Source organism: Fringilla coelebs (genome assembly GCF_963513975.1).
Source record: "Fringilla coelebs genome assembly, chromosome: 2".
Taxonomy (NCBI): domain Eukaryota; kingdom Metazoa; phylum Chordata; class Aves; order Passeriformes; family Fringillidae; genus Fringilla; species Fringilla coelebs.
In genome coordinates this window covers 95,353,172-95,380,181 of record NC_140029.1, presented here as the reverse complement: position 1 = coordinate 95,380,181, position 27,010 = coordinate 95,353,172, and the positions used below count along the sequence as shown (strand labels likewise).

The following is a 27,010-nucleotide window of genomic DNA, read 5'->3' as shown; positions in this document are numbered from 1 at the left end:
TGGAAATGGTTCTGGGAAAGGATCATGATTCTCTGTGTACTGACAGATGTGTTTCAGACACAAAGTGCTCACCCCAACAATGGCTTTGTCCAGCAATTTGGCAAGAAGATAAAATTAAGGCTGGATTACAGTATGCAAAAGCCTTGTTCAAGTATAAGGCATAAAAACCCAATTTCATTATTTCAGAGACTGCAGTGTCTGTCACACTTGTCAGTGAATTTCCTGCCTTTTGATGACCTGTCTTAGAACCTAGATCTTGTTACAATGGTGGAAAAAGAATTTCAGAAGTTTTATTTGCATATTCTGTAACTAATACTTTAATTTTGCATATGGGGGTATATGAAAGAGAAAATGAAAGCGTCCATAACATCTTTTTTTTTTTGGGCAGGCAGATGCAAAACTTCTCTATCTACTTAGCTGATGCACTTTGATGTTCCTCCAGCTATTCAATTTCTTGACTCTAACAGAGACAACCCAGTCAGTTCATCCAGTCTACCTGGTACATGATTGACAGGTCTGCCTCAGATTTGATCACCTGAATGTTTGCAATTGCAGAGTGTAATCTGAGCTTTTGTGTTCACCATGCTGTGCAGCGGTTATTTCCTAGCTCATGGATCCCACCACATGGCAAGTCCCCTAGCAGAATGGCATAATGCAGCAGGCTGGCTATGAAGAAATAATTTGTGACCTCAGTGTCAGCAGAGTGGCACAATATGCTTATAAAGCCTCTTCCTGGTTGTTCTGTGGTTGGGTGTTGCTTATTCCTAGAAACACCCACGCACCTGAAAGTCCTGATGAGAATAAATTTCCTTTTACAGAACTCCTACTGGAGGGTAGGTAAGGCTGAGGTGAAGCCCACATTCCCAGAGTCCTTCTCCGTTCAGGGAAGCTTACATTAAATAACAAGACTGAAACCAGGGCACCTGACTATGAATTCAGAGCTGTTGGGAACCCTTTATACACATGTGTAGGTAAATAAAATATTACTCATGTTTCAAAGTACTGCTGGGGTTGAGTGTAGGTAATAAAAGTACCAAAGGCTTCCCTGCAGCCTAGTCTGAAATTCCACTTCCCATCACTTCTGGATGTCCTGACCTAACAGCTTCTGCAGGCCACATCTGTGCTGTGCTGATGCTGACAGAGCAGAGCTCCCTGGGCTGCCTTTGAGCTGGCTTCAGACACAGAAGCTGGGCAGTGAAGTCAGCACAGCCAGGGCACAGAAACCCCTGTGTGCAACTCTGTGCTACTGGGTGGGAATGAAGAGTGCACCCAGTGCAGTGCAGTGGCCTGTCAGCTTTCCTGGAGCCAGTTCTGAGTCACTGACACACAGCAAAGGCTCACTCCTCCTGCTGGGGTGAAATGTTGTGGCTCTTTTGAAATCAGCATTAAGAAGTTCACCCGTCCAGGCTCCAGAGCAGGTCACAATGCCTAGGAGCTTTGTCTTGTGATATACTGTGGTTATGTTCTAGCCTACATCCCAGGAAGGCTCCCCTTGAGCACAGCTCCAGATTGTGCAAGGAAGACTGGACTTGCTTGCAAAAGTCCTCTGAGAGCAGATGACTGAAAAGTGAGGAGGAAGTGGCTCAGAGGACCGGAGGAACTGACACATTTCATGAGAGGAAAGGGGCAGGAATGTCCAGATGAAGCCCAACTCCCCTCACTTCTGGGTGCCCAAAGCACTGGAGTCTGCCCGTCTTTTCTTTTGTCGGGAGGCTGCAAAGGAATGAGGATTTTTTAAGGCTCTGCTTGAACAACAGGAAGATGTTTCACTTCTTTGATTCCTTATATACTTGAGAGATAGACAGGATATCTTCACTTGACAACAAAGAGTGGGGCTATTTCTTTTTTCCAGTGGAGATGCTCCCTAGCAATCTCCCACAATAGGCAAGCTAAGGACATGAAGCAGGAAGTTTTGCATTTGAAAACCATTTGCAGCACTCCAGTGATGTGGCCTGGAAGTCTGCTAGCTCAGCAAGTTTGGGACTAACCTTGGCACTGCTCTCAATGTTGTGCTGTGTCTGTCATCCCCACTGTGGCTGCACAGAATACTAAGGCTGTATGGGATCTATCCTCCATTATTTCAAGTACCCGGACTAAGAAAACATGAGAAATCTTAGGGGGATTTGGGGAATTTTTTTCTGACATAAGTCAATGGAAGTTAGTGGAAAGAAACTGGTGGATGGAGATGTTTGCAGGGTGTAGATGTATCAATTTCATTTTCTGCAACAGATGCTACACATGTAAACAGAAGCAGGAGATTCATTCTTCTGCCTGATTTTACAGGTTTGGACAGTTATTTCTGTCTTGTTTTTCATTAAGGGTGAGAGCAGATGATTCTAGTAGAATGGACATTTGTATTTCTATAGAAGAAATTCAAGTCTAGCATCATTCAAAGATGCAAGACACTTTCTAATCTTCAGGAGTTAGGCATTGGTTTAAATGACAGTACATAAAGCTTAGTATCTCTTTCAGTTCTGTGTCTGCATTGTTCAAATATCCCATGTTTACCATAATTCATTATTTATGTTTTATGCAGACTTGCTTTCTTTCTTATTTCAACAATATCTGGTGATAAGGATGTACACAGTTCATTTATGTGCTAATGTAAAATTACTTCCTTTTCCTGCCTTGAATTGGTATGAGTTGAGACTAGCCCATCACAGCTGTATTAAGCATAAAGTAGTTCAGTGTTCGATAGTTAATTAAATGTTGGTTTAATTAAGATGGGCAAATCCAAAAGAATCTCTGGTATAACTCCAGAAAGGTCAGATTATTCATCAAGTCTTGATTTTTCTTGATAGTCCCAATTATTTTAATGTGCAGAATGGAACTTCCTGATTTCATGGTGCTGTTCTTGATACTTTCTGAGGAAAGTAGACTTGATCTGGGGGGTTCTGGATAGTCCAGAGGTAAAGATCTTCTTCCAATTTCTCTACTGGCTCATTCTGTCACTTTGACTTTTTATTGTGAATTGCAAACATTGCTTTTGTCCCAGAGAAGTTCCACTCCCAAGGCTCCGTGTATTCCATACCTACAATGCCTGTGCTATGATGGGGATGCATAAATTGGAAACTGAGAACCCATGGGCTTCTCCCATGTAAGCAGACTTGCTAACCCAGCAGTTCTTTATTTCTGATACTAACATACAACAAGATATCAGCCCTGCTTGCTACAGCAGAACAAACGAGGCCTATCTGGCACAGACTGGTGGTATATGTCATTTCTATGATCTAGGAAATAGAGCCTGGATATCCCTGAAAACAGAAAAATAATTTCTCAGCTTGCTGTCCACTATTCATGTCATTGCCAAAGAAATGCATTGGCTTGGGTTTTTCTCATTCTAACAACAATGGCTAAAACATGTGCTCTCAGAGCCATGTGGCTCCATCTGGGGCAAAACTCCAAATATCACTTAATTTGGGAACTTGGCAATACTGACAACATTTCAGGTGAAGAAAAGAACAAGATGGTACAACGTTGGTAGTGACAATAAATTTGGGGTTTTATGTTTTAATCAGGCCAGAATTTTTAAATTAGATACTGGTGAATATGAGTGATGACATTTGACATTTTCAACACCCTAGCACCTGGCAAGCTTGTCTGAATAGCAAGAAGAAAAAGTCAGTGAGTCAGTAGCTCAAAAATTGTAACTTGGAGATGTGCTTCCTCATGCTGCTCTGTTCTTTCTTTAGAAACTGCTGTAGCTACTCTTTGAGATGAAAAAAAAATGCTGAAAGTAGAATGAAACAGCACTAAAATCCAGGAAATGCTGCAATGTGAATTTTGATGAGACAAGTGTGGCAGTGAGTGAAGCATTTTAAGCTTCCCAGTTTGGGCTGCCTTTCTGAACCCTGTGCCCTTTGATTATAAAGGGAACTTACAACTTGAGCCCTGCAAAATGAACTGTTTGCCCTGATAAGCTATAAATACCAACAGTAGCTTACTAATGAGTTTTGCATGGCTTTCAGAGAGTAGGCAGCAAGCACATGGAAGCTTTGTTTTCTCCCCAGATCACCTTTTCAATATATTATTATGATCCAAATAATGTCTGAACAGAGAATTAAATCTTCTGTGATTAAATATTCTGCTTGCTTTCAAGATACATACATTTACTTCATTACCTAGACCAGCTCAAGCTTCCCAACTTTTCCCTGACAAGACTTGGTTCAGTAATACCATCTAGAAGAGAGAATGACTGTGTATGAAATGACATAGATAGGTAATGCCTTGAGATCACAGAGGTTTTCTGGCACATATTCGTATTTGATTTCTTTGAGGATCAAAGATCTAAACTTAAGTCCAGAAGGATCAAAACAAACAGAACAAAAGTCACTGGAGAACACTTGCAACATGGAGTTCAGCCCAGGCTCTGTACCCTACAGATGCATCAAATCTTTTTATGGGTACTGTCTTGAGCAAAAAAAAATTATCTGAGAACTCAAATCATGCAACTGTCTTAAAAATACCTGGCCCAGGCAGCTGAAATAACTAATATTTGTTGCATAGGACTTTTAACCTGATGAAGTTGACCACCCATATAATCTCTGAGAAGGAATCTGTATATTTACCAGCTGCCTTTCTCCTTGCTTGATATATCTGCTGAGAAATGTGTTACAAGCTCCTGTTTCACCAGAAATACTGAAAGACCAGAAATTACATTAAAAGTAATCATCTATGTTGCAGAGTTCTCCCACTGTATTTGTTTCCATCCCATCCTACTTTTCAGCTATTGTAGCAGCAGGATTTGAGAGATGGATCTTTTGTTTCTTCTAGAGGAGAAAACCAGCCTTTTTCCTCTGTTCTAGCCCCTGGGTTATGCCAGAATTCACTGAGATCCAAAATGTCTCTTTCACAGCTGTTTCAAAACACGTCTGATAATCCTTATTTTCTTCATTGTTCATTGCAGTTGGGATAACACACATTTGACTTGTGGTTGATTTTAGCAGATTAAAAAACCTACTCCAGTTACCCCTTCATCACCACCTTGTGGCCATTCCAGATGACGCTGTCCTGTTTCTGATATACATTGAAATGAAATTGAAATGAAATACTTTATTCAGACCAGAGCCCAAAATTTTATTTGTTCAAAGGAGTAGAATTTGGAAACGGTGGTGTGGTGATAAAATATTTTTGAAGGTCTACTTTTTGTGAGATTTTAGGAGAAAGAATGTACCACCATATGATTTTTGCCTAACGTAATTGCTTGAGTAGGTACTGCATAATAATTGGTCTTCACTATATGCAGGTTTGTCTTAAAGTATTTCATTGAAAATTTTAATTAGATTTTTTTTAAAATCCATAATTACAATCACCTCCTGTGAAGATTAATCTTTTTTAAGTAAGTTTATTCTTCTGTACATTTGAGAATAAGAAAAGTGACAAAATATAATTTAATGAGAGTTCTTTTCACATTAAATCTAAAGACTTGAGAATTTAAGCATTGTAAGAATTCATGCTTCAACCCCATGGCATAAGTTCTGAAACAAGCAGAACTGAGTCAGGGGAACATTGTCTCTGATGTACTTGATAGCTGCAATTTAAATAGTTGTTTCCAAATAAAACATTGAATTTGTAGTTGCCTCTCAATAAATAGGCCAGAACACAGGCACAGTTTTTATTGTGATAAGGCAGATATAGGAAGGAGTTTGATAATTCAATGTTTTTCCTGGTGTAATGGGCTGAGACTCACTGGTTTAGAGGGTTGTTTGTGCTTGCCCTATCTCTTAACATGTTGTGTTTAGATGACATTATCAGGCAACACATGAAATGAATAAACCTTATTTGATTCAATGTAAGATAAACTTCTGATGTAAAGATATTAAGCAAATCACTTCATAGGAAAAAGTTCATATGCATGAGTTGAAATACCAGCTGCAGCAAAAATAAGCAAGGGCCAACAAGCCTGCTATTGAAAGACAGATAGCAGTAAGAGAAGATTAGGTAGGCACCATCATTTTTGTATTGTTATACCAGGTGCATTATGAGCATTTGCAATCTTATCCCAAAGATTTAACACCAGAAAGTTCCAAATCTCTGAGATCATCCCAGCCAGATCTTTTGCGCTGTTTGTCAGGCAAGAGCTTGTAGATTTTTAAATCCTTTTGCACAGAGATAAGTAGGGCTCTCTCCAGGCTGATTATTATCCAAAGAATGATCCAGCTGAAGCAAAATCCAAATTTGCTTGTGAATAAAAGTCTGGATGCTGACAAAGTCTATATGAAGCCCTAGCATTATGTGCATTTTAAATGCAGCCCTCTGGACCAAGGATGTCCTGCCCAGTGGTAGCTATGAGTGACACAGCCCATTTTATGATCCTACAAATAGCAATTTGTACTTTAAAAAAACGAAATCAAATTTGTTATTAGCTGCCTTTTACAGAAGATATTCTCGTAGTTGAAATTCTGACCTTTTACTCTGTGGTAAACAGGAGCTAAATCTGACTCCAGTAGTGTTACTGTGTTTGCAACCTCATTACTGAGAGAAATCCAGATGAAGGCAGATATGTGGGTGTCTGCAGACTTTGATAGATCCCTCATAGACTTACAGCTGTTCTGCCAAGCTGGGCACTATAAAAACCCTTTTAATGGTAGCTAAAATCTTCACTGATAATGCAATAAAGGATGGCGGCTGCATTCTTATGTCATTGGTTCTTCAGCAGTTCTTTTTATTTCTAAAGGAAAAAAAAAGTATCTAAATCACTGATATGATTAGGACAAAAGTTTCCATTGGCTGTTACAATTACGCATCTGAATGATATTTCAAGGGTGAAGACAGTTAAATTCCAGAGAACTTAGATCTCTAGTCAGCTCTTTCTGTCATATCATGTAATTATCCTGGAGCATGTTTATCTCTGGAAGAGCAGTTCCAAAGAATTGTCTGACTTGCCCATTGCACCTGTGCTCCTCTCACACAAGGCACAAGCAGCTTTTGCACTTCATATTCAGGCCTGATCTTGTCTCTGTCTCACACAGGTCTTTCATACAGCCTGGCTTGTGCCAGATTCCTGTTGTGCAGTACATCTTCAACAAGCAGACTCATGGCTCTCTCTTCACTTCTGTGCCATGATAACCCTGTTGTTCTGGTGGATTATAAGGTCCTTGAAGCTGGGCAGTTTTCCCCCCATGTCATTTTGCAGAGCTGGGCTTCCTGTACCTTCTTTGCCTTGCCTCTGTTATGGGGCTGATTTGTGGCAGATAAACCCCACAGAAAAGCTCAAATGGGGTAGGAGTTTCTTCTTGTCTGTGTTTCATATCAGAGAGAGTTTTCTTATTCTGAGCTAATGGAAAAAAATGTATTCTTTCTTTAGGACTGAAAATGTGAAAATTACACAGCTTCTCCCCAGGTCCTTCCTCAAAATGGTAACAATATATGGTTTCTTTTGGTTTTGTGTTGATGATTTTGCAGTGAAGTGGTACTCAGGCATTAGCAAGAGTGGAGTGAGCCAATGTCCTGAAACTGAAGGCCTCCCAGATACTTCAAAACAGAATAAAGAATGGAGCAGAGGCCATGGACACTTGGCACATTCTCCTCAAGCGTGGCAACTGGTATCAATCCTCTTCCCCATGCCTGTTCTAGTGCATACTGTCAGCATCATCAGAAGCAAAATCACAAAGCCTGGGGGAGCTTGGAGCTCTTGTCAGGCCTGTTTGTCCATTGAATACTTGCCTATGTGAGAAGCTGTGCTGGAAAGAACCCTCTATTACTGTAATTTGCTCCTGCCGCTTCTGGCAGTTATTGACAGGCCTGACAGGATATCCTAGGTTTGTGTTCTTTGCTTCCCATCTCTAAAATACTAAAACAATCACATGACTTATCTCAGTGGGAGAGAGTTAGTTGCTTAGATACATGATCAGCACTCCCATTTATAATAATCAAGCACTTTTTGCTGCAACAAGACCACTTTCACTGCAGACTTGATCTTCATGTTAATTTAAAAATTATATTCAGGGCAGTGTAGCTTTCTGCTACAGGATTCTTTGTGGCTTTCAGTCATGCAGTTGCATTACCACAAAGAACTAATAGCAACCCCAATCTAGTTTTGTGAAGCGCTCACTGTGCTGCTTCTCAGTGCAAAAGGAAAATGTTCTCTTTGCTCTGATGTCTGATTTACACACCACACTGTCTTTTTTTTCATGAAAGTTTCAAAAAAACACTTTCTTAAAAACAGAGTTTACATTGCTTAGAAATTCTAGTGCCTACACAGGCACACATATAAACCTGCATGCCTAGGTGATGCCTTTTAGTATGTTTATAATTTCTCAGATACTTAGTAAAACATGGATGCGTCTGTGCAGAAGCTTCTTTTAGCTAAAGTCAACCTACCAATTCTATTAGGTGGAAATCTTACTTTTGCTTATGCTTTTCAGATGTACTGCTGACAACAGAGTGGCTGTGAGAGGAAAAAGAATAAGAAATGTCCGGGCCACAGGGATGTCAAGACCTCCAAAATCAGACCACAACAGGTTTATCTCTGTCTCTTGCTGTATCTAGTCATTGATGTGGTCATTCCTCTGGCCATAAGAAAAGGGCTTGGTATGTCAAGGCATGCAAAAAGAAAAACAAAACAAAGAGGTTTTTATCCAATGCACTCATATCATGGCTTCTGTGAAAATTCCCAACGCTGGTTGTAACTTCATGTGGCTCAGTGATACAGGACAAAATAAAATGGAAATAAACCTATCCACAGCATCTGCTTGTTTCCAAAGAACAATTTGATTTGTTTATATCCCAGAAGCAAGAACAACCATAGAACTTTTCTGTAGAAAAAACATCCTTGCAATGTTTCTCTTCTGGAGGTGCACACTCACTAGCAGATTCAAGGCCTCCCAGAGAGTGAGGGAGATACAAAATACTTAATAAAATGAAGGTTTTCACATGCACTTTGGACACATGTAATTCCAGTAATGAAACTGTGCAGTGCTCCTTCTCATCAATGACTAGAAGGGGCCAGCTAGAAGCAGTTGCCACTGGTCATGGTGTTGACACAGCTCGAGGCAAAAAGCAGAAAGAAAGGCTGGTTGATGACTTTCTGCTTCAACCACTGGCTCTGCTGGTTTTGACCCATTTTTTGAGAAAAGTGTCTCTATGGAATACCTCTGTAAAGCGCAAGCCGGGGATCTCAGTGCCACAAGCTCTCAGACAGCTACTGACCCGCACAGGGCAGGTAAAGTTAGACTTTGTTTTTTTGCAGCTCTTCAACTTTGTCATCTTTCTGGCACACAGACTTCTCTTTCAGGCTTATGTGATCTACAAGGAAAAAACTTTATAAGCAAGTTCCTAAAGCAAGATCATTCTGCATGGGGCATATGGACTAAATGGTGTGACAAGAGTGACACTTGTTTGTCACTCTTCCTCAGTTTCCTTCCTGCTCTTCATGACTATTTGGGATTTGGTTTGATGGTCATAGTTATAGGTTTCTTCTTGAGATACTCCTATGGGACTTTTCCTCTGAACCCTAGAGGCTCATGACAAATCTAGCAATCCTAAATCCCCCTGACTTGGGAAATGCAATGGGTCTTGTTCTCTGCCCTGTTACTCACCTAGGGCTGGATCACTCTTGCTCCATTTCTCTTTTTGGAATGGCAGGCCTAGCCCTTCATTTTTATTTTGCTCCTACTTAAATGCTTAGAATTGTCTTCAATCTCAATTTATACAGATATCTTCCTGTCTTTAGTAATCTTTCTGTTTCAAAATCATATAATTGCTTTTTCCAAGACTCTCAGAATCTGCGTCTCCACTCACGTATCTGAGTATAAAATTTTATAGCAGCACTGGACTTTACCTGTGCTTTCATTCTCTGGAGGTTCCTTTGGGAAGAAAGGAGCATACAGGACTGCCTTCTTTGGGAAGAAAGATTCAGTGAGTAGTGCACTGCATATATGAACTGTACAGGTATGCAGTCTTTGTCCCCTGATTAACTCTGGCCAGGCCTTTATGGGGACTCAGCACTAACAGAAAGGCAAACACTACAAAACATTTACCACCAAATCTCAGATATGTCACTGCTTCAAGTTTTCAGATGAAAGCTTATCCACACTTTCTAGTATGAGCAAAATGTTATTGAATTATTAATCTAAATTAAAAAGTAAATGAAAAAAATCAGGCTAAGGCAAATATTTACCACAGTAAATTCCAGCCCAAACTCATAACATTTGATATATTATAAACTGAGGAAACAGACTTTTATAATGGGAACTGTTGCACACTCTTAAGAGTCGATTGTATTCATCCTATCTACAAGCACTCACTCATAATTCTGCACAGGACTTGCCTAAAGCCTACTTGTGGAAAAAACATGGTATGATTTCATCAGACTGAAAGGCTTTTTCTCCTACTCATGTTTCAGGGTGTTCTTGTCTGGATTAAAGCCTTTTAGCCTCTCCTTTTCAATCTAATCCCTTCCCAAAGTGACACATTTCACTAAGCAAAAGGTCCTGAAACCACTGCTATGACTTCCATTAGGCCTAGTGCATGAAAGAAAAGGGTCCCTGGACCAAGATGCCACACTCTGTAGGCTAACTTAAGTTCAGCAGTGTTCCAGATTTCAGACTTCCTGTTTTCTACTGAGCAGGTAATTGCATGTAGTTTTCTAACTATAATCCTGTCTATGCATATTAGAAGTGCTATTGTGAGAGTAAACATGCTGAAGATTAACAAGGTGCTTACCCAGAAAGGTATTGCTAACTTAGGATAAATAGAACAGAGCTCTCTGGCGAGCTGACACACTGAAAACATGGGGGTGGATTTTTCATAATCCTCTGATGGACAGATAGACTAAGTAAAACTTAAAAGAACCTGTGGTCACAGATTTTCTCCCTTGCAAAAAAGCATGTGTGGCAGGGGAAGACTTGAAACTTACTGATCTCTGTTTTGGTAATGGAAAGTTAGAAGCAATGGCTTGTTTTCTCACAAGAAGCTCCACCTAATCTTTGTTCACTTTGCACCATTAGTGTGAACATACTACATACTACATCAAGAAGATTATAGGAAAAAAATAGCAAAGAAAGTTATATGTTAAATGCATATTATTAAAGATTTGAAAATTAGGCAGTTAGAAGCAGAAAGAAAAGGCCCAAACTTTGCATAGCATATGTGCTTTATTTTACAGTCAGTAATTAGTCAGAATGTGGCAGCGTACACAAACCACAGGGAAAGACTATGCAGAAAGAATTAACAAGGGACTTTGTTATTTTGGCCATCTGTGGCTGAGCCTTCACTGGAATCACCTGCAGCTGAGGCAAATGGTATCTGTAGGAGAAAAAAACTGCAGGGGAAACAGCTTTATTAGAAGATCTGGTGACAGCCTTTCACTTGCTTAACACAGACACGGTGCTGGAACTTGGAATAGTGTCTTCTCCTGGTCTGAGGTATGCTCTCTTTCCTCCCTTAAGAGAGTTCAAGAATGGATTATCTGCAAATGGACAAAGCTCCAAAGTCTGTTTGTGGTCCTGTGGTGTCCAGGGTGCAATGCTGAGCCTTGCTGTTATCGAGAGAAGCAAAAGCTGTAGCTGGGATTGTAGAAAGGAGCTTCTAAAAGATATGCTACTGCTTTCTCTTCTCATGCTCTGGCTGGATACCCCCATCTGCAGTGATGATGTCATTGCTGCAATCCCAGCCTGACAGGCCCCAGCAGGGAAGAACCAGAGCAACTTCTCTGCAGCACTTGGAAATCTAGACCCAGACTAGTGATGGTTCCTGGCTGTACCAAGTTGCTTGGGCTCAAAGTTGAATGAAATGTTCAGTACAAGTACACTTGTTAATGAGGTGTGTCCTGACAGTGTGTGCAAAGCTCAACTGATTCAAATCAGTTGAGTGCCTTCCATTGTGCTATATTTGTTTTCTTATGGAAACTTACTCACCAGGGCTACTACAACGTTTCTTTTATTTCTGCAAATAAGGGTGAGGTAAAGGCTAGGTCTGAAGAAGAAACAAAAGCAAAGATGCTATTCAAATAAACTCCAAGATTCTAGATTTACATGACAATTTCATTTGTCTCAAGTCTCAGGCTGTACACTTCATCAGAGCATTATTAGGAATGACTGTACCATAGAGAGTAATTCACCCAGGACTACATTCACCAGCATAATTCCAAGTGATGCATGAATACAATATTTTGCTGCTGCATCATGAGTTGACATACAGAACAATTAAGCAGCTGGGTGAATGTGGGGGAGAAATTATGTTCTTTTCACCTCCAACCTTTTCTCTGCTTCAAAAGTGAACTGAAAATGCTATTTCTCTTACATTTGCATGGGAATACATTTATTGATATGCCTCCAGATATTTTTTAATCTTGTTATTCATATCTTGGTGCATGAGACTACATAGACTTGCCAATGTTCTTTCTCATGTGTTTGTTACATGTAAAACCAAGGTAACAGTTCTAAAATATGATATCTATTCTTTAATCTCTATCTTATGAGTCAGGCAAATAAAAACACTTATCTTTAAGGGCAGACAGAGAGTTTAAACTAAGCCAAAACAGCACTTGATTATATGTAGAGGCTTTGGTGTTTTGTTGGTGGTTTTTTTTGTTTGTTTGTTTGGTTTTTTTTGTGGTTTTTTGTTTGTTTCTTTGTTTCGGGGGGGGCGGTGTGTGCATTTTTTAATTTTTGGGTGACTTCAGGGAAGATTCAAAGGTCTTTTTAAATGTTGAATCTGAATACTTAATTCTAAGGCATTTTTGGTTGAAGCAAATTGAGACATTCATAAATTCAACATTCATCATAAGGGTGCTTCCAGCTCTGCAGTTGTACATCAGTGTCACTGTGCACTTATCTTGCTCTTCCTTTTCCAGCTTGTCCATAGGAAGTTTGCAGAAGATCACGCCAAAAGTCTTTAGGAGAAGGCATACAACATTGCCTGCTCTCCTTGCTGCCCAGAGCAAGTCCAGTCACTACTTTGGTTACACAGTCACTGCTGAAGCCCATGTTATCACTAGTGAGTGCTGCAGTGGCAGCATGAAACACCAAAAAACCCTCACAGAAGTAAACTCAGTTAATTTCCTGGAGTGCGCAATTTCTCTCACTTAAAATGTGCTCCTTGTCTTCCCCAGAAAACAATTATTTTTTCTGGATGATACCCAAATCTTGTATGCCTTGTTGAAGGCATGTATCTTGGCCTGTGTCTCAGTGGCCAGGGGCCCCAAGCAGCCACTTGGATCTGCAGTCTGCTCCAGGACAACCTCCTGTCCTCAATTTACACGTCAGTAAAAAGCATAGTTTGATGCTTTTTACATTCCTCTGAGCAGTTTCAGTTTTGAGATTTTCTTAATATGAATCTTTTACCTTTTTTTTTAGGAAAATCTCATTATGAGTGCCCAAACACAGAGAAATCATCAGTTTCCATCAGGCCAAAAAGTCACATAAGAGCAACTGGCATGCATGGATATATAGATAGAAACCTCTAGATCTGGGGCTTCTTGTTTTTCTAACAAAAGATGAACAATTTCCTAAGCTGTTCCCTTCCATTTTTGCTCCAAAAACAAACCCCAGTGACATTCACTCCTTTTTCCCCATTTCTTCCAAGAGCAGATGAAGAAAGGTCATTGTGATACTTTCTCTGCTGTGAGTTTGCAGTGTGACCTTGTGACAAGGAAATCTGAAGTCAACCCCCTGACTGGCCCTGTCCTTCTGGAAGATTTCCAATTCTTGGAGAACACAGGCCAATATCATTATACTGTAGCTCCTGCAGTGAATATTCTTCTTTTATTTTTCCATTGAGCTGCTGATTAGCAGCCTGGCTCTGATGCAAGTGTCCAACAGCAGTGGGGACCACAATGCTAAGAAGCAATTGGTGTGCATTTCCCTGACCTCCAGCTCTGACAGCTCCTTGCTCCCAAACAGGTCAATCCACTGGATGATGGATGAAATAGCAAGGCTATCACTCTTGCCAACAACATTAAATCTGTTAGAACCTATTTCCTTTAGTTGGTATTAGGGGGTTTTGGATAGTTTTTTGGTTTGGATTTGGTTTTATTTTTTATTTTGTTTTGGCTTTTTTTGAGAAAGACAATAGTTTAATACTGGTATATGTGAAAAAAACCCAACAACAACAAAGACAAATACCCCAAAAAAATGCATGCAGATTTTTTCTGCTGTTGTGATTTAACCCTGGCCAGCAACTAAGCCCCCTGACAGCTACTTGCTTATTAACTACTTCCCCATGTGGGACTGAGCAGAGAATTGGAAGAGTAAAAATGAGAAAATTTGTGGGTTGAGAAGAAGACAGTTTAATAATAAAACAACGTTGCATGTGTAGAAAAGCAAAACAAGGAGTTCATTCGCTACCTTCTATCAACCGGCACCTGTTGAGCCATCTCCAGGAAAGCAGGGATCCATCAGGCATAACAGTGGCTTGGGAAGACAAATGCCATAATGCCAAATGTCTCCCAGGGTGTGTTGCATGCTGAATAACACCTAAACAGTTATGGCTATAAACTCTATCTAGCACATTCCAACCAAATTTGTCATCATCATGTACTGAACACACCAGCAAGAAGGCAGTGTTCAGTGAGAGGAAGGAGAGATGATCTTGTCTGCTCTGGGAGTTGCCCAGGAGCCTGTGTTGAAACTCTGACTCCAGAATGCTCAGGCTGTTGCACGCCCCCTCCTGCAGAAGGATTTGGGATGGCTTTAAGAGTAAACAGAACAAGGAGAAGGGGTAAGGCCCGTTACAGAACCCTGTGGACTCTCGTATGTGAATCTGATCTCTTTTACCCTCATGAAGGAAAGAGACACCCTGACCTATTTGAATGGAAACTGTAACAAGAGCTATGAGCTATTTTTCCTTCAGGCTGGAGACCCGGCCAATCTGGAGAAAAGCTAAAGAAACACAGTAAGAGCTCACAAAGAACGTTTCCTGAATACCGCTGACACTGGTGGCTGTGGGTGACCTAGAGCACATCTTTATTGGTATCCCTGAAACTGTGACCTGCCCTGAAGCCTGTGAAGAGAGGGAAGAGAGAGGATCCTCTCTGTGCGGTCCCTTTGTCTGTAACATACCCGTGAGAGCCAAGCAGAGCTGCAGCTTTGCGGACGGTCCAGCCCCAGAGCGAGCCTGCCAGCAGAGAAGCTCTGAGCACCAAGGTTTGCAGGGGCAGGTGCTCAGAGCTGCTCAGCTGCTGCAGAGAGGAGAGGGAGCTGAGCACAAATTGCAGGCAAGCAGCTGATGAGAACTGTGGAAACTCAGACACCAGGACAGCTACAAGTACCAGCTAAAGTCCCTGTGGTTTTCTGCTTGCTGGCCTACAGGTAGTTAGGTTACCATAAAGATTGCTTCTGAATTGTTTATTTTTCTAGCTCTTATCTCTGGGTGCATTCACAGTGTATGTCAGCTCTGCAGAATGCAGACTGTGCTGTGACCAAACAGCTCTATGTTTTAACAGATGGACAGAATGGAGCTGGGTCTGCAAACGTGAAAGGAGCAGGTGCTGAGCCAGCAGAATCATTGTCTGCATCCAGCTGGTGTCCTGCAGAAACCTCCTCAGGCTGGGATTTACAGCAGTGTATTGGCTGCACCAGGAAAGGGGGAGAGGCAGCAGGGTAGTGATAGAAATCTGCACAGGAGAGGGAATGCAGTGACACAGCATTTCCTCTGAGGTGTAAAGCTGTATAACTACTGCACAGGTTACTGTGCTGAGGCTGAAAAGCAGGACTTTTTAACCACCAATGTTTAGATGAGGGGTTTGGCCCTGACTCCCGCAGTAGCTGATTCAGATGTGAAATGAGGCTCACGAAGCTTGAGATGGGGTCCGGCCTGGGCGGAAGCAGTGAAGGAACAACAAAGATCTAGGTTGTGTTCCAGCTTGGACTTCTCTGGTCTCTGCCCTCTCCTCCTCCTTGCACTTGTCATGCAAACTAACTCAGCCTTCCATGGGTTCAGAGGCTTAGCAGTGGCAGTATGTTATCAGATGAACAATTAAACTCAAGGGTTCCCTTGTGACAGAACCAGTACAATGTTTTTAAATAAGTTAACATTCAAGACCTGCGTTCTGTGGGCTGCAGCTCTCTAGATTATGCAAAGGGATAAATTAGAGTGAGCCTTAGATCTCAGGATTGGAATAATTTCTGTGCTACATGAAGCACAGAAATAACTGCTCAAGCTCAAAAATATTCTCTCTCTTTTTTTCAAAATTTTTATTGCAAAAATGAGAATTGCTCAAATTTACCATCAGTCCTGTGTGGTCATCCTGGAAAAGCTGCTGCTCAATTACTACACACAAACATTTTTTCTCGATTTTTTTTTTTCCTAGAAGACATGCTACTTAAATACTAGGATACAAGGTACCTGAAATGGAATGACCTAATTTTATACAACATGAGTTAATTTCCAATTCCATATATGTTAGATTTGACCTTATACAAAAAGATAGATACTTGCATGTGTGGTAACAGCACCTGTAGTTGCACTAGAGAGAGGATGGAAGACAGAGCTGACAGGGTTGGGGAGGATCCAGCTTGCATGCTGTGCTTCTGCACAATTACACTGGTTGCACTGTAGATATTTGCTTCCTTCTTCTAAGAGCTCTGATACTGCTGAGTTCTTGCTGCAGGCCACATCACTAACATAAAACAGGACTTTCTTTCATCTCTGCTCAAGCCCAGACACCTCTGCAGGTGGAAGCTGCTTCGGTTTGCAGCAGTTTGACATTGTCCTAGGAAACAAGGCACAAACACCTTAAGTGTGAGAACAAGACTGTTGTGGGAATGCAGTTTTGGCTTCTAGGAGAGTAAAAACAGAATTCTTCCCTTTTATTTGTTAGAGAAACCCAACAGCATAAGGCTTCATGTCCGTGGTCTCACATGAGCATGACCAGAACTAGCCATGCTCTGACCAGCACCCAAAGGAGAGCTGCCAAGAGCCCTGGCACAGAGTGGAGCTAAAGAATGACTCAAAGACAGCAGGACGTTCTGCCTCTGTGGTGTTTGCAGAGGAATTCAGGGCAGCAACTGCACCTTGTGCCAGAGGTCAGCTTAGACAGACTAATCAGCCAAGCTGCCAGAAATCCCCAGCAGTGAGAGCAGCAGCAGACCTGTTCAGCTCTCATGCAATACTTCCTGCTTTTCTATACTGACCCTGACTTCCCTGGCTTTCTTCACCTAGCAAAAAAAGAGGCAAAAAGACTGGCTCTGAGCTCAGATGGGTATTTTGCTGCTTCTTTAATCTTCATAGCCTGGTAGTGTTTATTTAGATCCCTCCATCAGGTGGAAAACCCCTAACCATTCCCTTTGTATTTTTTCTTCTGAATTATTTATGGCAGCAGGAAGAGCCAGGTGTGGACTCCCCTCCCTCCCTGTCTGCCTCAACTGAGCTGTGCCAGTCCTCGAACAAACCTCCATGAACATGTGCAGGACTGATGGGTTTGGGACAGACACATGACCGTGCATGCCATGAATTAGTACCAGAAGTCCTTCTAAGCTCCTCTGGACTGGCCAAAGTGTATTGTGTCCCATACATACCTATTAAAGAAGATGTAGAGCTCAAAAGCAGCCAGCAAGAAGAGGAGACTCATAACACCAATAAGGCTGATGACAAAGGGAAGAAAGCGTCCAATCTTCTCTAAGGAGAAACAGATGCTTTTTTAGATACATCTCACAGACCCTGTTTCCCTTGTGCCTCTGTCAGGATGGCATCTCCTGGACAATGCTCTCTGTGTGCTGTACTTCAGAGGATGATCTAAGGCAGCTCAAATACAGTACCAGACACACAACTGGGAAGAAACAACACCCCCCAAGTCCTTGATGGAGGAAGCTTGTCTTTCACTGTATGGCCACTCTTGCCCACAGCATTGCTGCAGGCCTTGCCATGTGCAGGCCTTGCCATGTGCATCCCAGCAAATCTCAGCTCTCATTCTCTTCCAGATGAGTCAGTCAATTACCAATGGCTGCACACAACTATGATTCCAGTCAATTACCTATGGCTGCACACAACTTCCCAGCCACATCTTCAACTTCAGCCTCTAAAGCCTTCCCCTACCAGCCAGCTTTGGGAGCTGTAAGCTGGCTTTCAGTCTTCCTGTCACAACCCATGTGTAACCAAACAATTAGCAACATGTAATGGCACCACTGGATTACAGTACATAGATCTGGGTGATCGTACCATTGACACATTTGTGTGTCGTGACCTTCTCAATTAATCACACCTTTCCATTCATCCCTAGAGGTGGATGGCAAATCCACTGCATCCATCTCTTTTCCTACAACTTCACAAAGGGTTTTACAGTTCTGACAGCACTTGAGTTTATCCTTCCCCCTCCCAGCAAATTTCTTACTGGAAACTCAGCTGCCACATTTCCTGCTACAATCCTGCCAGTGCCACTCATGTTTGCTTGGTGCATGAAGAGAGGGCTGAACAGGGCTCTGAACACTGAAGTCAAAAAGGGAAGCTCACCTGAGGGACAGCAGGCTATGGACTGGCTCCAGTTCTCAGCTGGGTGGGACACCATACAGGTGGTCACGTTGGTGACATTGGTGCTACACGCTGTGAACTTGCTGAGAACAGTCACTGTCCCGTTGTCGTGGCCCTTCTCCTCTGCAGTGGAGCTGCCCTCTGGCACCCACCAGAGCTGAGCCGGCGGCTTCCCTGCCGCTGCCTCGCACACGGGGCTGCCCTGCTCATCACAGGACAGGCTCAGCCTCGGGGGCACTGCAAAGCACCAGCAAGGGGACATGCATGGAGTTATCTGGGCACAGCTGGGCTGGGTGTTCTTGTTCTCCACCCCAAATAAACCCAAACTGAACCCAGTGAAAAGAGGAGAATAAGGTTGGAGGGGCCATCCCATCCCATCCCGTCCCGTCCCATCCCATCCTGCCCCATCCCATCCCATCCCGCCCCATCCCACCCCATCTCATCCCATCCCACCCCATCCCATCCCATCCCATCCCATCCCATCCCATCCCATCCCATCCCATCCCATCCCATCCCATCCCATCCCATCCCATCCCATCCCATCCCACCCCATCCCATCCCATCCCATCCCACCCAGCAACGTGGGCCCAAAACACACGAGATGAAGAACAGCTCTCTTATTCCCTTTTGCCCAACTCTCCCCCATTCAGCTGAGCCTCATCACAGCCATTCTCTGTGTGTACATGGGAAATTGCTTCATGCCTGTCATTTCTAATTAGACAACGGAAAAAGGGAGAGGCAGAAGGGAGAAGAGTTATGGAAAATAAGGAGAAAGGAGATACAGAGATACTCCCAATGAAAGGCAGGAGTTTATCCCAGCAAGAATCACAGAATCACAGAATGGCTTAGGTTGCAAGGGACCTTAAAGATCCTCTAGTTCCAACCAGCCTGCCATGCAAAGGGACTCCTTCCACAAGACTGGGTTGCTTCAAGTCTCACCCAACCTGGCCTTTAACACTGGGATGTCTACAGCTTCTCTGGACAATCAGTGTTCCAGCGGCTCACTACTCTCCCAATACCAAATAGCTTCCTAATAGCTAATCTAACCCTACCCTCATTAGTTTAATTTCAAAAAACCTCCCCTTTTGCACATTCCTTACCCAGCACGATCAGGCGGTACCTTCTGTGGAAATTTGCTTCTGGTGATGCCCATTCACAGCTGTAATTTCCCTCCTGGGCTATTCCCACTTGCTGTATCTCAAGGGCAGGAGGCAGACCTGCTCTGAATCTCCAGTTTATGTTGTCACTGCAGGTTGTTGTTCTGTGTGTCTTGTTTGTATCCGCCCTGTACCCCAAGGTGCACAGCCCTCCAGCCTTGGGGCTTATTTTCCATGTTAGCATAGTTATATCTCCTTTGAGAGGGCAGGTGAGAACTGAGCTTTTACCTACAGTCGCCACTAACACTGAGGAGTTGTTCCCTGAGGAGAAAAAAGGAGAATGTGTGAGAAGGAGCCCAGGAGCTGTGCTCTGGACTTCACAGGGAAATGTCTGCAGTGCTACAAACAAGCGTGAGGCCAGGGCTGTGCCCACCTGCATATTGTCTGTCAGCTCTCACTACAGCTGTGGATTATGGAGCCAGGGGCCTGTCACGGCCAGCCCTGCAATACAAATTTCTCACTGAGGATCATCTTAGTGGATAAGACTGGCTGCTGGAGGAGGACCCTACTCTTGCCCATTGTCTTCAGCAGTTCCGCATCCAAAGTCTGGGCTTGTGTAAGCAAATCCTCCAGTGGGTTGCTCACGGGACCTAAAATACAGGAATATGTTGCATCTGGCCACGTGACAGTGGCTTTTCTCTCTAACTCTTGCTGCCCATACAACAAACAACTTTTACTTCTGCATTCATGTGAAATCCAACACTCTGGGCAAAGGCCTTGTCTGCACCTCTCAGGCATTGCACAGGTGCACATGACACTGGTGGAGCTTTGTGTAGGAGGGAAGGATTTTGCCTCATGTCTCAGGGTTTTCTTATATGTGCATTAGTGTTGCCTACATGTACAAAGGCAGCGTCTTTTGTGAGGCACTTGTGAGACAGAGAGAAAAAAGAGTCTGAGGTGCAGGTTTTAATTCAGTGTGAAGAGCAGCTGAGGGAATGGGACTTTTGTGTCCTCTGGCTTCTGCTGAAGTTAAAAGCAAGCAATTCCTATATTTCACAATGTTTGTGAAGGAAACTTCGTAATTATTTGATTTATAGGAATAATACCCATAGCTGTTGTCCAAACAAACCTCTATTTATCACTTCACTCATTTCCTCTTTTACTTGGTGGCCATTAAACTTTGGGACAGTAAACCACTGATCTCTCAGTCCTCTGTGTCATTGGTGGAATAGGAGTTGCTCTTTCCTTTGGCTGAGTAATGGTTTTAGTGACAGTCCCAAAACTGTGTGTGAGGAGATAATCTCACAGGTGGCCTTTTTCCTCAACCCCTGCCCAGAACAGCAGAAGAATGAAAGTGTGAAAACATTCACCCCACTTTTGTTCTGGACCTAAGCTGTCCTTTCAATGGTGTCAAGCACAGCTGGCAATTTCTGCCCTAATGCTCCAACGCTTCTAGGAACCAATTTCCTTGATTATACTGGTGACAGATGAAAGAGTTGAGTCGTCCAGGGCATTTCACCAGAGAGAGAACCCGTTCCTGTTTGCTGTTAGATGCAGAGATCCACAAGAGACTCAAGATCACTGTTTTGTGACCTGTTTCACCTGTGCTAACAAAAGCGAACCAGAAAAACAACCAGGAATCTGCATAATTAATGTAGATTAAAGAGGGAAAGGATTATAGCTGCATTCTCAGATCCCATATTTTTTGAATTTGCTCTTCTAAGTCTTATTGAATCTTTAATTCTGAACATTGTATCATAAAATCCTATGATACCTCACTTGTCAGGACAAGCCATTGATACCTAAGAGTAGAGCTTGACAGGTGATCTTACTGATCATAAAAATTCACTTCAATCATGTTTGTAATAAATTTGTTAATTATCATGAAAAATATTATACTCCAGGAAAATCATTACCAGTTTTCATCAAAGCATTGAAAAACACAAGTTCAGGACATTATTGGTTGACAACTGGAAAAATCTATTTGCAGCTAGGAATGTTTTGATTTCCAGATTATTGGTTTTTCCATCAAAAAGTCCCTTTAGCAATTTTTAAAGATCCCTTCCACCCGGCTTTTCTTTCCCAAAGAAGAGTTGAGTACATATCATTCTGATACCCTGCCTTTTCCTCCCCTGCCCTTAGCAGAGAGATGGTGCCAAAGTACCATCAGAAGTACCTGTAGTTCCTGTGACTGCAGTAGCGGTGAGAAGGACAATGGTGTAAATGCTCCTCCTGACAACTTTCAAAGCAGCTCTCCCTTTTGTGAGTGAGAAGGATTTCTTGCACTGTCCAGCTAGCTGTGAGCTTCCCAGCATTCCTGCCAGTGATCCTGAAGCCAGAGCTACTGTTCTTCCTCTGCTCCTGAGAGCTACAGCTACAAAGAGCTGGTTCTTCTATCTATCATGAGCCTTTCTCTGATGAGAACTGGTGCGCAGAGAGGAAGTGGTATTCGTATTTGCTCTCTTTCCTGTGGCCTTTCAGCCCACTGTCCCCAGTGTTGCTGTGAGAAGACAAAGTCTACAGCGGAATGTACACAAAGCCGAACCAGTGTGATTTTTCATATTTTTCTTAGATCTTGCTGTTAACAAAATTTTTAACACTAGGCTCTCATCTCCGTTTGGCGGGATTATTGGCACGGATCAATTATGATATCTGCCAGTTCAGGCTAGGGATCTCAAAAGAGGGACAAGGAAAAAAGACACCCCTGGGCAATTATACCCTTACAATCTGATTCACCATCCCTCCACATGACAGTCTGGACTCATAGAAATATTAGGGTCTGGGATCTTCTCACTCTTCACTGGCTCTCTGTTCCATTACCAAGTGGTTGCTACATGATCATCTTCACATCCTCCTACGTCGGTGTCAGTGGGGATTTGGGTCAGCCTCATAGTCCTTGTTGTAATATGGCTGTTACAGTTAATAGCACAGAATCATGGAGCCAGATGGGTTGAAAAAGACCTCCAACATCATTGAGTCCAACCTGTGACTGATCAACACCTTGTCAGCTACACCATGGCACTGACTGCCATGTCCAGTGGTTTCTTCAACACCTCCAGGGACAGTGACTCCACCGCCTCCCTGGACAGTCCAATTCAATGTCTAATCACCCCTTCTGTGAAGAAATTCTTTGTGATGTCCAATCTGAACTTCCCCTGGCACAGCTTGAGGCTATGTCCTCTTGTCCTGTGGCTTGTTGCCCAGGAGAAGAGGCCAGTCCCCACCTGGCTACAACCTCCTTTCACATACTTAAAGAGGTCACTCCAAAGTGTTTTCTTCTCCAGGCTAAACAACTCCAGCTTCCTCAGCCTCACATGACTTACTCTCCAGAGCCTTCACCAGCTTTGCTGCCCTGTTTTGGACACACACCAGCACCCAATCTATGGGCTGGCCACTCTTGCTATTAATATTAAAGTAATATTTAAGCTCCTAGGTTTACCGGCCCTAACTATCATGAATATTCAGATTATTATCTCCACATTTCACAACAATCCATCTTTGATTGACACAACATATTTGTATAGTTCAGATAAAGCTCAGCTTCCAGCCTAACAACTCTGTGTATTTCAAGCAAACACCTATTTCAAATAACATAAAATGTTCAAGACTTAAATAAGAATTTTATCATTGAATTAGGGGAAGGATATTTTAGTTAACCACTTTAAGTATGCTCAACATATTAAAAGCAAAATCTCTTGAAAAAAATTCCTCAACACAGCTTCTGCTCCAGTGCCATGTAGTTTAGCAGTGAAGTGCAACAATCATTACTCATGTTTCAAGGCAGGTCCAAGATGCAAATATCACATGTAGATTCCTGTGGTGTGAGACATACCATAGTTTCAACCATACAGTCTATGGGTAAGGTAGTTCAGAACTACCTGGCAGAGGCAGCATGATATAAGGGTCCAAGACATGAAAATCAGAAGATTTTAGCATCCTAATCACTGGGAGTTTAATCAGGAGCAACAGATCCAGGCACATGGAGAATGTAGGGTCATTTCAGAAACTAAGTACGGAAAACTCCTGATAAATGTGGAGAATTCCCTGCAGTATGGGAGGCCACCTAGTCTGGTTATTTCGGGGAAAGGCCTAATGGTTTTGGGTCTGGGGCTTTTTGGTCATATCTGATATTCAAAGTGATAGCTGGAAAATCATGTTGATATTTCTTTAATAAGCTTTTTGGGATTTGAGTCTCTGGATTACAGTCTATCCACAACACAGAAACTTACTGCGTGACTGTGGACAGTGGAAAGTTTGTCCGTGGGTGACTTAGCAGGGGGAGGACTGGAGGGAGATTTTTGGTTTTCAAAGCCCAAACTCTCAGTCCAACACTCAAACTGGAGCCAGACTGCATGGCAGTATTGTTCCAAGAAGACCACTGCTGTGTCCCAGGCAGTGGATCTAAGGAGCTGTGCTGCTGGACCTGGTGGTTCTCCAACCACCTCCAGCACAGCCCTGGAGCTGGTTTCAAGTGTCCTTCACTGTTAGGTTGTTTTGCTCTCAGCTCAGAAGGCTTTTGTGTTCTGAGACCCTGTTTTAGTTGAATTCATAGCTCACAATCTCTATGACATCCTGTTTCCTTTATGTTGTTTCTGGCTCTGGATGTACATCACACCTCAGGAGAGAGACTTAGCCTCCCCCTGCACCCCCCCATTACCAGACATAACAAATTCTGGTTTTAGCTGCCATCCTGGACATTTCAGAGCAAGCTCCTAACAGTCATTAGTGGTTCAGCCCCTGAGAAAGCAGAGTTTTGCAAAGATTGGCTTCATGCTGCTGCTGCTGCTGCTGCTGCTGCTGCTACTGCTACAAGAGTTTTTGTCAGACCCATGTTATAGCTGTGCTTTTTTCTCCATCTCCTGCTCAAAGCAAGTAACAGCACACACCTTGAAAAGTTCTTTTTCTTTTCACTTAACAGTCAAAAACCCCAAAACATTTAACTTTCAGTGTCACTGTGATATTTTCTGAAAAATCCCTTCACAGGATTTCTTTTCCTGGGAAGTTGAGAAGCCCCTGAGAAAAATGTAAATAATAATAATCTGATTGCTTCTCCTTGTGTTTTGTTGCTTTGGAATGTGGTACGAGTCTTTCATTGGTTCCATGTGAATTGTGTTTTCTTAATGACCAATCACAGCCAGCTGTGTCATACTCCCTGAGTATCACAGGTTTATCATTCTTGTCTAGCCTTCTGATGTCTCCTTTCTCTTTCTTTAGTATAGTTTTAGTATATAATTTCTTATTATATAATAAATATAATATAATATCATATCATAAAATAATAAATCAGCCTTCTGAGAACTTGGAGTCAAATTCTCATCTCTCACCTCATCCTGGGGACCCTCACAACACCACAACACTTTTAGAGATGTTAATTGGGTTTTCTCCTAGTACTGACGTTAAAAGTTTGGGTCCAGGAGAAAAAAAAAACCAACAAATTTAACACAGATATTGAAAAGAGAATTTCAGTTCTGTAAAACCAGTGGAAACAACTCTTCAGCTGTGGCTAGCAGTGTTAGCTGCCACATAAATAATAATGACTCTCTCTTTCATTACTTTACTATAGAACCTTTTAAAAAGCGTTTTCCACTAATGTGTATAATGAGTATTTTAATTTTTTAACTATTTTTTGTTAAGGTCTCAGAATATCCAACCCTTGAGACATCTGTGGCCTTGATTTCCTTCTTGGGACTAGAGACCCTTCACCCTGTCCCCAATTGCATAGTTTACATCAAGGAAAAAGCAGAGCTTCCTAACATTTTATGCAAATAATTTAGCCTTTAAAACTCCATATCCTAGTAACTCTAGTTCCTAAACCACCTTCCAAGTGAAAAGAAGATAAGATATACTTTAAGGGGAAGCACAGATTCAGGCACAGTCAGTAGTGCTGTTAATGTCACAAAAGAAAGGCAGGATGATGTGTTCACCTTGTCCTTTCCAGCATGCTTCCGGGTGACAATATTTGGTCCATATTTCTCTTGAGGGAAATGAAACTCAAGAACTTGGCAGGTTTTGGTTCACAGGACCTAAACCAACTGTCCCAAATGTACCTCACTGCTCTCCCAGAACTCAATCTCCAGCTGGTCTCACAGCTACTCTTCTCTGACAGATATCTGAAAGGAATGATGGTTTGACCTGTCTCACAATGCTGGGATAGACAAGATCAGACCAGATAAGACAACTGGAGTTGCCACTTCCTTCCAGCTCCGTGCTCTTGACTATTGTTTGGGATTTAGGTCAGTGTCAATGGTTAGAGATCCCTCTTTCAAACTCCAGAGGAATGATTGTCAGAGTTTTTAATGTGGACTAAATTACTTTTGTAGCAATTCCCTAACACTTGAACTACATAACCAGCAACTGAAAAGAGACATCTGCTGCCACAGACATGAGCCATAGGCAATGTCAGTGTGAATGCCTGATGTTTGGCAATAACATGCACAATAAAAAGCAGAGTCTTTCAGGGGAGATACAAAGCAGGCTTAAATGTTGGTAATTTACCAGCTCTGTCCACAGTTAACCTTCCATCTTCCATTTCCATACGGTCTGCCCCAGAGAACCTAGACTGCAGTTTGGTCCAAGAAAAAAAACAACACCTTCGACTGAAACATACAGTTCCAGTCTCCAGATTTTAGATGTGGTTTTACTGGATGCTCTCTGCTAAAATTAGAAGTATTCAAAAGGTCCTATACCACCTTAATTTGTCCCTTCTACCTATGTAGTCACATTAAAAAGAGACTTAATTAGTGGGACCCTGGCCAGTGTACTGGGCACCTCTGTTCTCATCATCACACCTGCAGATGTGGTGTTAAATGGACCAATCAGCTTCTCTGCTGCCTTCCCTTCTGCATCTGGCCAGCTGTTCTGGGTGTAATGTGCTGCAGAACATGTGCCTGGCAGGGGTAACTATTGCAGGGGGCTTTGAAGCAGGCAAGTCTGCTGCCTGCAGCAATGAGCTGTGTGGGACTCTGAGGCAAAATAGCTGAAAGCACTTGTTCTGCTTCATGTGTCACATTTTGGCACAGAAATGAGGAAATCTACCGGCTGGTGTGGTTATGAACATGTCTCTCTCTGGCCAGTGATGTTTTCTGTGAACAGATTCACCACAGATTTCAATTCAATTAAGTTTCTGCTTTAGTACCCCCCCAAAAAGGATCAGCAGTGTTCCTGAAGTAGTTCTTGAAAGTTTAGCCTTTTTTTCTGCATTTATAAGTATAGGCAGTGACAGGAGAGAGGCCTGTCCTGTATAAATAAAAGTCATCGGCAGATTTATTTGGAAGCACTCTTCTAAGTATGCATGTAGCAGCCAGTGATTGCTGTCTGTCCTGAGCTACGCACATTTGAGCTCTGTCTTGCTGTGAAACAAAGCAGGTTTTAAGAGGACTTAATTTACAGGGCTGAGGTAGAATACAGGGGTTTTTCCCTAGGTTTACCCTATTAACTTCTCTGTTAACTATTATTAACTTAACTATTAACTTCACTGTTAAGCACTTTCACTGATCATAAATTTG

At 42.4% G+C, this 27,010-nt stretch overlaps 1 protein-coding gene across 1 annotated transcript; it reads right to left on the bottom strand.

Moving 5' to 3' along the window:
* Window positions 1-16,584: 16,584 nt before the first annotated feature.
* LOC311150993 (cell surface glycoprotein CD200 receptor 1-B-like) lies at window positions 16,585-26,040 on the bottom strand (the record flags this gene model as incomplete). Its single annotated transcript, XM_084201054.1, has 5 exons — window positions 16,585-16,654; window positions 17,460-17,559; window positions 18,391-18,645; window positions 19,509-19,826; window positions 26,001-26,040. 5 exons carry the CDS (start codon window positions 26,038-26,040, stop codon window positions 16,585-16,587), a joined length of 783 nt encoding a protein of 260 aa, XP_084057180.1.
* Between the last annotated feature and the right edge of the window lie 970 nt (window positions 26,041-27,010).